The sequence below is a fragment of the Calonectris borealis genome, chromosome 24 (genome assembly GCF_964195595.1).
Source record: "Calonectris borealis chromosome 24, bCalBor7.hap1.2, whole genome shotgun sequence".
Classification (NCBI taxonomy): Eukaryota; Metazoa; Chordata; class Aves; order Procellariiformes; family Procellariidae; genus Calonectris; species Calonectris borealis.
In genome coordinates, this window is record NC_134335.1 from 8164616 (window position 1) to 8178277 (window position 13662).

At 58.5% G+C, this 13662-nt stretch overlaps 1 protein-coding gene across 2 annotated transcripts; it reads left to right on the forward strand.

The window, feature by feature from the left end:
- Window positions 1-267: 267 nt before the first annotated feature.
- On the forward strand, window positions 268-10410 carry SLC37A2 (solute carrier family 37 member 2). Of its 2 annotated transcripts, XM_075173132.1 has the most exons (18): window positions 268-382; window positions 2605-2686; window positions 2774-2861; window positions 3230-3308; window positions 3520-3655; window positions 4100-4176; window positions 4260-4426; window positions 4853-4890; window positions 5130-5312; window positions 5486-5576; window positions 5655-5717; window positions 6230-6315; window positions 7188-7236; window positions 7550-7623; window positions 8119-8197; window positions 8318-8415; window positions 8730-8794; window positions 10154-10410. In XM_075173132.1, the coding sequence occupies exons 1-18, from the start codon at window positions 324-326 to the stop codon at window positions 10167-10169; spliced, it is 1530 nt and encodes a 509-aa protein (XP_075029233.1). In that variant the 5' UTR covers window positions 268-323; the 3' UTR covers window positions 10170-10410. The 2 variants fall into 2 exon arrangements, with proteins under 2 accessions (XP_075029233.1, XP_075029232.1); XM_075173131.1 differs by lacking the exon at window positions 10154-10410 and having other exon boundaries at window positions 317-382; window positions 8730-9171.
- Window positions 10411-13662: the final 3252 nt, after the last annotated feature.

Consider the following 13662-nt stretch of genomic DNA (forward strand, 5'->3'; position numbering starts at 1 on the left):
CCCAGCATTTTCGGCTGGAAAAACAGCATCTGGGGGAAAATCCCGGTGCAGGTGAGTCCCCCTCGGGAGTTCTCCCCCCTCCCCGGTGCCCAGCTTTGCTTTTCCCTCCCGCGAGCCGCATTTTAAGCTGATTTTTGTTTTAACCGGAGCTGGGGACCGAGGGGCTGGAGGAGAGGGCGGGCGAGGGGCTCCGCGGGGCTGCGGCCGGGGAAGGGGCCGGGGCCGGGGCGGGACCGGGGCCGGGCCGGGGCGGGGAGCGGCGGCCCCGCGGGGCGGTGAAAAGGAGCCGCGGGGGGGGACCTGCAGCTCCGCCACCGCCCGCCATGAGGGCAGCGCTCGCCCCCGGTGTCCGCCTGCTCCGCGCCCTCCCCCGGGACAGCCGGTGAGCGGGGACCGGGGGGGACCGGGGACATGGGGAGCCGGGCTGGGGGGGGACCGGCACCGCGCTGGGGACCGGCCCAGGGATGGGGACCCGCCCTGGACCAGACGACCGGCACCGGGACGGCGACCGGCACCGGGATGGGGACTGGCACCGGGACAGGGACCGGCACTGGGATGGGGACCGGCTCTGGACCCGGGGACCGGCACCAGGATAGGGATCGGCACCGCGCTGGGGACCGGCTCAGGACCAGGGGACCGGCACGGAGATCGGGACCCGCACCGGGACAGGGACCGGCACCGTGCTGGCGACCGGCCCTGGACCGAGGGACCGGCACTGGGTCGGGGACCGGCCCTGGACCAGGAGACCAGCACCGGGATGGGGACTAGCACTGGACCGGGGGTCACTCACCCGGGGACCAGCCCTGGACTAGAGGTCACTTGCCCGGGGACCAGCATCACCCCTCGGGCACCGGGTCCACCCCGAGACCGGATCCAGCGCAGCACCGGCACCGAGCCTGGGGGTTTCTGCATGACCCGGGAACCGGCCCCATCCCGGGGGGCACCGAGCCCCGCTCCGGCACCGTGGGGCTGGGCAGGAGGGATGCGGGGAGACCCCACGGTGGGCAGCAGCACCCCACGAGCCTCGAGCTGTCCCTCCACATGTGCCAGGCCCTCGCCCTCAAAATTGGTGAGATGTGGCCAGCACCGAGATCCCGCCGGCTTCCCTCCCTTTTGGCGAGATGACAAGCCCGCTGCGGGTTTCATTTTATTTAATATATCTATTTTTTTGAAGCCTATTGCCAAACAACCCCCGTGCTTTTCCATCAGCTGTAATTTTCCCTGCCAGAACACATGGGGTAAAAAAAAAAACCCCAACAAACAAGCATCTGGCCGAGTCGGGTACCGCACGTGAAGTTCCTCTTCCCCTTCCTCGCCGTGGCCTCTCCGCTCCCCTCGAATCAGCCCCACAGTCATCAGCGGTGATTTTTTTTTGGGGGGGAGGGTGTTATCAGGGTTTTTTTGGGGTGGAAACCAGCAATTTTTCAGCTGTGCTGCAGTCTCGGAGCTGGCACCCCAAAGCAGAGAGCTGCCCTGGATTTGCGGGTGTCTGTAATCGCTGCAGTTTAGTGAAGAAGTGAAACTGCGAAGAGGAGCGGGGCAGGCTAAAACTGCAAAAAAAAGGCCTTTTTTTCTTTTTTTTTTTTTTTTTCTTCTAAACTTGGAGCAACCCCGTGACATCTCTCAGTGCCGGAGCCGCTCCCTGACCGCTCGCATCCTCTGCGCTGCCGTAAAACCCTCTGCAAAACCCCCCTTAAATGCAGGATGGGGCCCTTTGGAGGTGCTCACCCCACTCTGGAGGGTGCTGGATCCTGTTTGGGATTCTCCAGGCTTCATCCATCTGCTTTTCTGGGAGCAGCATCCCTGTCCCTGAGCACAGACCCATTTTTCCCTTATTTTCCCCCATTTTCCTGCATTTAATTCGAGCAAAAGGGATAAAGTCACTGTTTGGTGGAGGAACCGGAGCGGGCATTGCTAGGGGCATATCCCCCCCCCCCCCCCGCTTTTTTTTTTCCCAGCTCGTCTTTAATTAACGCCAGGAGTGATGATGAATCAGCCGCAGTCTTGCGCCCTGTTTCCACCCGTGACGCCAGGAAGGCGCTTGCTCACCCTGCGGTTTGCCGGGACGGCGGCTCGAGGAGGGGGAAACATTGATTAGTGCTCCCTCCCCCCAAAACTCAGCTGATCTTTTTAAGCCGCATCCTTGCCTATTTTGGGGGGGGGCTGGTCACCTCCCCACCGGCTCAGCTGAGCCGGTTCACATCACTGATCCGGCAGAATTGTCCCCGTTTGGTGCCGAGGGGGTATTTTGCCAGGGAAACAAGCAGAAACGACCCCGGTTTTCCCCTTTCTCATGCGTTTCTAAGACCCCGCAGGTTAAATAGCGCTGGAGCTGCGTGCGCGCATCCAAAATCCGCATCCCAAATGGATTCATCCTGGCCTGGTACTGGCTCTCATCCCCCTTACCTGATGTTTTTCTCCAAAAAGCATGAATTTGGGGTGGGGTAGGGGGAAGAGGACCACAGTTAACACCAAGGCTGGAGATGTCTGAGACATCCCTGCCAGGGGATGGGCTTTGCCAGCTGGGACGGTGACAGGCCACCCATCCCCGTCCCCATCCTCGTCCCACGAACCCTGACCCCCTCCGCTCGCTTTATCCCGCAGGTATCGGGGGCTGACGCTGGTGCTGACCTTCCTCTGCTACACCAGCTACCACCTCTCCCGAAAACCCATCAGCATCGTCAAGGTTAGCTCCACCCTCGCCCCAACCGCGGGGAGAGGGGACACGGGGGTCCTCGAGCACCCTGATTTCACCCCTTCTTTCTCCCCGCAGAGCCAGCTGCACCCCAATTGCTCGGCCCTCAGCCCGAACCCCAGCAACGACTCCAACAGCAGCACGTGGTGCAGCTGGGCACCCTTCGGTAAGGCTGAGCCCCCCCCGTCACCCCAAAAACCACCCTCATGGAGGCCAAGACAGGCTCCCCACTTGCCCTAAGCCCGGTCGTGGCCAGAGGTTTTGGCAGGGGGCCGGCTGCTTGTTAGGCACCTGGAGGTAATTAAGCAGCGTGTGTCTGCCCTGTGCCCCCGGGCCAAAGGGCAGCAGTGGGTGGCGAAATCGGGGCCGGGGTGGGACCGTGTCCCAGTGCCGATGGCATCCAGTCACGCTCTGAGAACCCCCATCCCGGGGAGAAGAGTTTTGGGGATGGCGGATGAGGACGAGCCAGGCGGCCACAGGGAGGGAAAACAAGATGGGGGCCAGGCTGACATGGCCCTAATATTTCTTTTCCAGATGGGGACAACTACAAGGAGCTTTTCGGGGCGCTGGATAATGCCTTCCTGGTGGCCTACGCCATCGGGATGTTTATCAGGTACCCAGGTCCTTTGCAACCCTTTTCCTCCGCACACCAGTATGCACCAGTCTGCCAGGAAAATGGTTTCCATCGGGCTGGGGTCATGCTAACGAGAAAGCAGACGGGTGCTGGGAGCTGCTCGGAATTCGGGCACCGGCTCAGTGTGATAGCACCTGTCGGTGGCATCACCCGTGACGGATCCTGTCCGCACTCTTCCCTCTCTCCGCAGCGGCATTTTCGGGGAGCGCCTCCCCCTGCGCTACTACCTGTCAGGGGGGATGGTGCTGAGCGGGATCTTCACCGCGCTCTTCGGCCTCGGCTACTTCTGGGACATCCACGTCCTCTGGTACTTCATCGTTGTGCAGGTGCGTCCGCGCTGGAGGATGCCCAGGCTTTGGATTTTACCGCCGCGGCCTCGTTCCGTTTTTTCGGTGGCTTTTGGGGATCGGGGTGGCCCAGTTTCTGAGCGGGAGCACGCCAGGCATTTCCACTCCCCGCAAAACACGGTCGTGCGTGGCGTGGGCGCCGAAACCACCAGGCGCGCCTATCTTGCCGAGCAGGGCGGGCGGCCGGTTTGGCAACACCAGCCGCTCCCAATTTAGCGACAGGAACAATGCAAACGGCTCTGGGATTGCTCCAGCAGAAGAAAAAAAAAACCCCAAACTGAGTGTTTTCTCGACAGCTTTGGGATGGGGGTGGCTATTGTTGAGCCCGGCTACCCGAAACAGTGCAGGGGCTGTGCTCCATGGATCAAGTCGGCGCTCGCTGGGTGCCGACGCTGCCACGTGATGCTGCCTATCTCTTGCCAGGTCTGCAACGGGCTGGTGCAGACGACCGGCTGGCCCTCCGTCGTGGCGTGTGTTGGGAACTGGTTCGGGAAAGGAAAGTGAGTGTTTCTCCGGCATATCCCACCCGGGTCCTTGTCCTTGTTGGCCCTGGCGATGCTGACCCCGGCTCTGTCCCTGCCAGGAGAGGTTTGATCATGGGCATCTGGAACTCGCACACCTCTGTCGGCAACATCTTAGGGTCGCTCATCGCCGGCGTCTGGGTTTCCTCCTCCTGGGGTCTGTCCTTCATCGTGCCTGGCATCATCATCTCCGCCATGGGCATCATCTGCTTCTTCTTCCTCGTGGAGTGTGAGTGGCGTGATCTGGGCTGCAGCAGATGTCTGGTGTAACACCAAGATCAGTGGGAACACAATTTTTCTCCTTACCCGTCTCCAAGCGTTTTTGGCAACCCCAAATACTTATTTCCAGCTTGAGGCAAGCAGGAATGTGGACTCGACCACCACAGGGATGCTCAGCATCCTTTGGGGTCGTCCAGGCAGGCTCAGCCCCTGTGCCGCCCGCTCCTCTCAGCCTATCTTTCTAGGAAACATTTGGGAAGCCCTTTGGGATTTTACCGGGGGTTTTGTGCTGCCGGGACGTGGGTATCCAGAGATGCAGCCCAGCCCTGGGGGTTTCCCAGCCTCACCTCTCTCCCCTGTGGCACGAGATGCTGGAGGAAGAGCAGGCAGAGCGGGGCTGGTCCAGGCTCTCACGGGATCTCCTTTCTCCCTGCAGATCCCGAGGACGTCGGCTGCAGCCCACCTCTGCATCACGTGAGTCGAATCGATTCCCAATGGGCTTGTCCTGGGCTGGGTGGTCACTCAGTTTACAGCAAAACAACCGGGGCGTCAAGTCATAACGTCAGAAATTAGAGCGATGTTCAGTTATCACAGAGGATGCTCGTTGCTGTTCCAGTGCGAGCATCCTCTGGGTCACGTCCCAGCAGCAAATCTCATGTTTCAGCCCCTTCCAGCAACAAGAGCCACACCTCCTGCCTTTGGCTTGCTTTTAGATGGCCTCCGACGAGGAGGATGCTGGAGGGGTGACCTCCAATGGGAAGGATTCCGAAGCAGTCATCCCCAACGAGGGGCCGCTGAGCATCACAGGCCAGAGCAGCATGGACCGCTCCGACAGCCCCACGGAGCCAGCCGAGGAGCCCGAAGCCATCAGCTTCCTCGGGGCGCTCCGGATACCCGTGAGTCACGGGATGCCCCTTGCATCGTGGTGGGGAGGGAGGAAAGAGCAAAGCCAGGGCAGCTCAAGCCATCAACAGGGTGCCCACAGAGCAGAAAATTGGGGAACAAAACCACCATCTGGAGGAGGCTTGGGAGAAGGAGGCTCCTCTGATGTCTTTTCCTCTCCTCCCAGGGTGTGGTGGAGTTCTCCCTGTGCCTGCTCTTTGCCAAGCTGGTGAGCTACACCTTCCTCTACTGGCTGCCCCTCTATATCGTGAACGTCGGTGAGTTTTTGGGGACGGTGAGGTGGGAGCGAGCCTGCCAAGGGGAGCATCTCCTCACCCCTCTCCTCTCCTTCGCAGCTCATTTCGGTGCCAAGGAAGCCGGGGACCTGTCGACCCTCTTTGACGTCGGGGGCATTTTAGGTTTGTAACGTAACCAGGCAGAGAGGGTGGATCGGGTATGATTTGGGGACAATCCTGGCCTTGATGGAAAGTCCCCTCCATGGCAGCGCTTTGCCGGTAACATTTCTTTCCCTGGAGCACCATAGTGAGGTTTATTCGGCATCTGTAGCGCTCAGCAGGCAGCAAACGCCCCTCGCTTTTATTTTGCCATCCAGGTGACCATCGCAACACCTTTCCTTGGGTCTCGCTTGCTGAGGCTCTCCTTTTTCTTAGATAAATAATACATTTTGCAAGCACGGAAGGGACCAGAGCTGCGTGCAGGTGTAGAGAAACCATCTGCAGCGAGAAAGCAGTGTGGATAAATCAAAGCTCTTCTCTCTGATATTACTATATTTAACCTTCGGGTCATCTTGCTGAAAAGATGGGGGATGAAAGAACATCACAGTGCAGCGTCCCTTTGGATTTTGGGTTAAGCCAGGGCACAGCTTTGCTGCTGGGTCAGCGTGACTGACACCTGCGACTCCTTCTTGCAGGAGGGATCTTTGCTGGCCTCATCTCCGACTACACCGGCGGCAGAGCCACCACGTGCTGCGTGATGCTGGTCGTCGCGGCTCCCATGGTGCGTTGTCATGCGGGGAAAAAAACCCAATCACGAGGTTTTCCTCTCCTCCGGCTCCTTTGAGTCACAGCCGCCTTCCTCTTCCCAAGCACCCAGGATGAGCTGGTCACGCGCTCGGCTGAGACGAGAGCTGGAATCGATCCACGTGCCCAGATGTTCCCGGGGTGAACGTCCAGATCTGGGGGCTGGGAGGGGATTGTATAGTCCTTGACAGCTAAAAAAAAAACCTTTAGGGGTGGTTTTTTCCTCCCCATTAAAGCCTTGGGGGTCCCACTGAGCTGCTCCAGCTTTCATCTCTTTGCTCTGCATCCCAAAAGCCCCCGTGCCGCTGGCCTCATGCTCGCCGGCGCTTGGCTGGGACGTCCTTCCCGAGCACCTGCATGGAGCTCATTTGGCTTTGCTGCCGCAAAAACGTGGCTAATTAGCTGTAATCCAAGCCTGGCTGGCTCTGGGTCGCGAGCCTCTCCCCTCCAAAGAAGCTGGCGCGCACTGAAAAGCAGAGAGGCCGCATCACATCCGCGTCCCCCGATAGTGCCGGCGGGGCAAATTACCGTCTGGCTTCAGCCGGCGGGGAGGCGCACGAGCCTCGCCGGGCCATAAATCGCGGCAGCACCTCTGTTTGCCAGCTGCCAGGTATTTCATCTGGCAGGCAGACGGCAGGACGCAGAGCCAAGGGCGCGCTCGGCTCCCCGTCGTGGCTGGCGCTCTCCTCTTCAAACGTCCCGAAGTGGGGGGCGTCTGCGAAGCTTGACGCCAGCGATAATTCAGGTCCCCACCTTCTCCATCCTGTCCCCGGGGCGTTGCTGCAGGGAAAATGCTTGGGAAAACAGCTGGAATAGCCGTAACTGGTTCATCTCATGTCTCTTTTCCAGCTGTTCCTGTATAACCATGTTGGCCAGAACAGCATCGGCACATCAATAGGTGAGGAGCTCCTTGGTGCAGCGGGCTCCCCTCACTGAGGGGCGATGGGAGATGCTGCGGACTCACCTGCTTTTATTTCTCCTCTTGAGCCGGGCTCCCAGTCCGGGATTTGGGGGAGGGTGGTGCTGGATGAGTGTTCGCTGCCTGCTGGGTGGGATCGCCGGGGGAAAACGGAGATGCGCAGGAGACAGATGTGTGGGACAGCAATGTCCGCACACGGGCCGGGGATGATGGACCCGATGTCCTGCTGCTCCCTGCACTTAAAGATTTAATCTCTTCCCGGGTACCTCCGCGGCCGTCTCGTTCCTCGTAGCGATGCTGATTGTCTGTGGTGCTCTGGTTAACGGGCCCTACGCTCTCATCACGACAGCAGTTTCGGCAGATTTGGTAAGAGGCGCACCTCAGACCCCGCCACGCTGCCCTTGCACACCCAAAAGCTGCTCCCTCTTTCCTGGAGGGACATCTGCTGGGATTTTTACATTTTAGCTTTGTTTTCCAATGCCTCTGAAGCCCAGCGGAGAAAGGCGGGCTGTCACACCTCGTGCCGCAGTCGGCACCCTCCCTTAAACACAGCTTTTTTTCCTATTGCTTTTTCACCTTGGCTGCACAACTCTGCTTTGGCCCTGTTGTGTCTCCCTCTAACCACAATCCTGGTGGAAAAATTTGCTGGGAAATCACCTGGGATTGCTGCTTGCTGTTGGCGATCCCGGTTTTGCTGTGGCTTGGCTGCAGGCAGCGTCTGAGTTTGGTCTTCCCGTCCACGGCTGGGTCCGATGCATGGAAATTGCTGCCAGGGGTGCGAGCGGCCTCATGCTAGGACTTGCCAGCTGCAGACCCCGAAGCCACTTTTCCTCCTTACATTTTGCTCCTCCGTCCCTACAGGGAACCCATGAGTCTCTCAAAGGAAACGCCAAAGCCCTTTCTACTGTCACGGCCATCATTGACGGCACAGGATCCATAGGTCTGTACAGCTGGGGGATGCCAAGCGCCCATTTCCCCCGGTGCTGTGGTGCTGGGGGGTCCTGACCCGCTCTCCCCCGTGCACAGGGCATCTCCTAATGTGCCTCGTGCACCCTCGCAGGTGCTGCACTAGGGCCACTGCTCGCAGGGCTCATCTCCCCCACGGGCTGGAATAACGTCTTCTACATGTTGATAGCAGCTGACGTCTTGGCTTGCCTGGTAGGTCCCTCCCCGGCAGGAGTCGTTTTGCTACCCTGGATATTCAACGGCTCCGTTTTAGCCGCCCGCTCGCCGGCAGTGGGCAGGGACGGTCCTCGGAAGACAGCCGGGCACAGGGCAAATTGGAAAGACCTGTATCGATTCCAAACCTTTGCCTCCATCCGCTTGGCTTTTCCCAATGACCTCCTTCACGCATGGTTTTAGTTCACGCGATCTTCCCTAGGAAGAGCCTTAAATGATGGAAATGCTCACGCCGAGGCTGGTGGCTGCAGAGCCATTGGCCCTGTGGCAATCCTCCACCTTTCCTCTTGCAGCTCCTTGCTCGCGTGGTGGTCAAAGAGGTCCGTGGGTGGTGCGGCCACATAGCGAGGAAGAGAGGGTACGTACGTACTGCCCCGGGGCGGCCTCCGGTCCCACGATGCCAAAACACGGCGTCGGTGCCGCTCCGGAAAGATGTTTGTTATCCCTTGCTGTCACTGCTGCACCTCCGCGCGGGCACCGCGTCGGGCTGCGCGAGGCCGTCGGCCCGACGTCTCGCTCCTGTGGGCACAAAGAGACCTTTCCACCTCGAGCCAGGGCAGCACCGAGGGATTTTAGCCATCCACACCTCGCGAAACTCTCTCGGTGCTAAACGTGCCATCCTTCTGTCTTTGTAGCTCTAGCGTGCAGCTAACAGAGTCAGTGCTGGATGGGAAGTAGCTCGGTGTGAGTATCCCTGCTTGAGCCCTGAGGATTAAATGCAAATGCAAGCCTGATTCACCCCGATTTTGAGTTTCACTTGGCAGGCTCCGCTGATGATTTAAGGGCTGAGATCAAGATTTGGGAATCAAAGGATCAAATTGCGATGGCTGGGGAAGAGAGTGCGGATGGGCGGGTGGGGAGCACGTCCTTGTCTCCGGCTGACTTGAGAAACGTTAGCCCAGATGCCCAATTAGCAAAACATTGATTAATGCACTTGAAACGGCCGAATTTATAGGCTGACTTGCCCACCCATGCTAATGAGCTTGATTACACAGAGCGCAGGCTCGCTAATCAAATCCCTGGCCAAATCACTGCAGCGAGGGTGTAAATAATCTCCAAATCAGCACTGGCCTGTCTCCGATTGCCACCAAAGCCCCCCTGCAAGCACCGAGGGGGAAGGGGCCGCAGCCAGTCCCAGTGGTGGGGGTGCCAGACCCCGGACCCCCCGTGAACGTTCGGTCCTTTATGTCTTGTGTTTGCAGGTGAAAGACCAATAGTCTGGGCCTTGCGCTGTGGTAAGTGCGGCCCAAAACTCCTTCTCAGGCCACTGGTGGAGGGCTGTTGGGCTCTGCTCTCCTGTGCCGGGGCTGGCTGGGACAAGGACTGTCCTGGCCGGGTTGGCAGCGTCCCCATTTGCACCAAAATCCGGCTGTTTTGTGCTGGGGGAAGCAGCTGGCTTGGTTTGTGGAAATACTGCAACATCTTAGAGGGCTTTGGGGAGCACGTTGTCTCTGGAGAAGCTTGTGGAGAGGAGGTGCAAACGCTGGGGGTTTTCTTTTTTGGGGACATTTCAGCTTTGGCTGGAGATGAAACAGTGGCTGAATCTGCTCCTTGCGCCTGCTTCTCCTCCAGGCTTGTGGTGCAGATGGGGCTGGGGTTTCCAGGCAGAGCCATTTTCCCTTTCCATCTCTCCGGCAGCACCGCGGCACCCGTCATTGATCCCAACACCTGCCAAATGGCGCCCACTGCGCTCAGCCGCTCGCTTCTCTCCCCGCAGGTTTAAGGAGTTTTGACGTGCCCCCTGCGAGCCGCCTCGAGCCGAGAGGCCCGGAGGGAGGAGAGAGGCTGGGGCATGCCGGGAGCGTGTTCGTCTCGGCAGAGCTGAGGCACGGCCCCGCAGGCTCGTACCGCTACCGTGGGTTTGCTTCGGAGGGAGGCAGCGTCGAGGAGCAGTCCGAGGGCCCCGGCCGACCGGTTTTCTGGGCCGATTCTTCGCCGTCGACCGTTTTTATTAATAAAAACGTGCAAAACCTGTGTGGCCACTCCGTGCCCTTTCCTGGTGGGGCTCAGCCAGGTCCGCGTGAACTTGGGGGCGGTGATCGCACCCTTCTTGCTTTTCTCCATGTGCAGCCTCTTGTTTGCAAGCCTGCCCCACCCTGGCACTTGATATTTCAGGATATCGGACCAGGAGGACTGCACCAAATCACTTAAGGCACTGCCTCACTGACAAAGCGCCACTTATTCTACGTAAAACACATTCCCGGGCTTTTCATTGAGTCCAAATTAAGCTGGTTTTGCTCCTCGTCTCATAGCACTGCAAAAAAAACCAAACCAAAACAAAACAGCATTCTTCCTGATTATTATGATTCCCAATTTGTACCATTTAGCCCCAAAAGAAGGACCCGTAGCCATACATCAGCCCCCATGCCATGGCAAACAGCTGCTTGCACACTGTGGCTGCTCTCAGTCCAGCGCGGGCAGCTGATGGTCTTCGTTAGAAGCCTTCCTAATTAGGAGGAACCGTGTGACAGGCGCCTGGGAGCCCCCAGGAGGTTAATCCGGCGCCACTGGCCTGCCGGCCACACGGGCTCCCCCGGGCAGAGGTGGGTCTGGGAGGCCCCGGCAGCATCACTTGATTAAGGTGGGGGCCAGCTGTGCGGCCAGCTGTGCACGACTTTGATGTGGGAGAAGCTGGGGCGCGTGGGGCGTTCGCGAGCCGTGGGGTGCGTTTCCCAGCCTGCTCGCCATGGAGGGATCGCGCCCAGGCAGGCTCCGGCTCTCTGCCCAGGGGAGAGCAGTGCCGGGTGCCAGGGGCTGCGTTTATACCCGGTATAAATCTGAACTCTAATTGACTTCACCTCCTTGGATCTTAACCCAAGGAGAAAACATCTGGGCCTGATGTGATTTTATTAAGTGCTGATTTCATCAGCGAAGGGGAAAAAAAGAAAAAAAAAAAAAAAAAAAGAAGAAAACCTGCTGGTCAGTTGGATCAGCTCCCTGTAAACCCCTGCAAGGCGATGGAGCAGCACAGAAGGGAGAGGCAACTCGGAGAGTGGCAGCCACGCGGCCGAGGTGGCAATGGCCTTCGGTCCCCTCCACGCTGACCCACGGGAGTGAGCGGAGATACTTGATGGGGCTTTGAAAACTCGCTGGTTGCCTGCAGATCCCTGGGGGAGAGATCAGGAGAAACGATGGGGCAGGCAGAGAAAAGCAAAATCCCCAATTGCCCTTTTTCCCAGGGAAATAACTCCGCCCCAAGGCAAACCCTGATGGAGCCACAGAGAGAGGCGTCACGACAGGGTCTGTCCTCAGCACAGACAAAGGGCTGACATCGCGGCATCCCCAGGCTGCATGGCTCCTGGCAAAGGCACAAGGGTCAACGATGCCAGCAAAGATGCCACGCGCCGGGCTGAGAACAGTTATTTCAGTGCATGTGTGACTGAGCTTTCGCTTTGCTTAATTGCCATCCACCTTGTGGAGGAGGACGGCCAGGCTTGAAATACATTTTCAAGCAAAAAATCCCAGAAGCCCTGAACACGCACAGGGGCTTATTGCAAAAACAAGTTGGTTTTTTTTCCTCTTTCTTCCTTTTTTTCCCCCCACCTCCTGCCTGTTCTTTCAGCTGCTCATAGTTTTTCCGGGACAGATTTAGGCCTGGGCCGCGTCCCACTCGTGTTTGGAAAGTCTGAGCAGCTCTGGCTGCGCTGCCGGCAGCAAGGAGAAAGGGCAGACGGCCCACGGCAGTTTTATACTTAAAAAAACCGTAAGGAGCCAAATGCCAAAGAAAACCCCAGATCTTGCTGAGATTTTGGAGATTGAGGAGTGGGCGGGAAGGCAGCGGGGGATCCCTTGGGTTTGCCCTAGCCAAAGGACTGTTTAAATCGAGCCGAGCTCCTCCGGGAGAAGTCTGCAACTCACCGCGTCTCGTTCCTCCGCCGCCGGAGAAGGGGCTGCTGCTTTTCCCCCTGCCACGAGCCCCTTCCGCGCAGCATCGCAGCGAGGGGACTGCGCGAGCCAGGAGAGCACGAACACGCGTCCGCTGCTGTCCTGCGGATGGGAAAAAACATCGCGCCTGAAACGAGCTCGTTAGGAGTCCGTTTGGTAAATGCGGAGCCTGGGTGTTTTTCTATAGGTGACACCGTTTCAGCTGAGCTTTGCCAGGAGGCAGCCTGGGAAGGAGTTGCACGTATTTTGGAGGAATGCCGTCAGTCTGCCCGGCTGCTGTGAAGGTGAAGAGGTGGCTGGGGCACGGTCCGTAATTACCTATGCAAGGAGCAGCCGGTGAACGCTGAAGGGCTTTTTAATTAGCAGCCAAAGGCAAAGCGGGATTCAACAGCAGGGAAGCTGAAGTCAGCAAAGTCAAGGTGGAAATAAGAGGCCAGCTTTTACCAGTGAGGGTAATTAAGTGCTGGCAGAGCGCAGCACGAAGCGTGAGGAATTGCCGTCATTCAAGGACCTTAAATCAAGGAGAGGAGTTTCTCCTGCAGACACGCGCTCCCTCCATCCCCGCTCACCGCCTGGCCTCGGGCAGGAGGGAGCAGTTGCCCTCAGGTCGCGTGAGCCTGCGATGAGCTGGGTACTGGCATCTCTGCTCGTTCCTAACGAGCCAGGCAGGGAATTTAGGGGGGAAAAGGGCTGTTTTCCCGCCTGACCTGAAAGCACTTTGGCCACCCTCTTCCTGGTGCACGCGGTATCTTGCACAAACATCCCTTTTGGCATGGCAGGTTTCTCTCGCTGGGATTTAGCATGATTTTTCGCCTGCACGGGGCTGGCTCCTCGGCACGGAGCACCCGGCACTGTGAGAGGAAAGCTGGGATCGTTTGCTCACAGTTTTGGGAGAAAGCGGGGCTGGAGCAGGGCTCCTTGGCTATAACATCTCCCGTCAGTGACTGAGAGATTGGGATTTAAGCCAAACCCGCCCTCCTGCTACACATTATTTGCAAAAAAAAAAAGCTCAGGGTGCTGTACGGAGGCGGATGTGCTAGCGAGAGGTTATCCTTCAGGAGCTGAAGGGGTGGGTGGGGGACGGCAGCAAAGAAATCACGATTTAGGGCTTGTTGGAAAGCAGCTCCGGCTCATACCAATTCCTTGACGCGGTCTTTCCTTTCCCAAAAATAAACAGGAACCGTCTGGAAAGCCCCTGTGCGGGGAGGAGCAGAATTGCCCAGAATAAATAAATACACGGAGAGAGCCCGGGTTGAGTTCATCCAGCCGGTCGTTCCCTGCTGCCAAAGGTGGCGAAGGATGAGGATGGAGCTTGAAATGTCTTGGGAGGGGGGGGCGAGA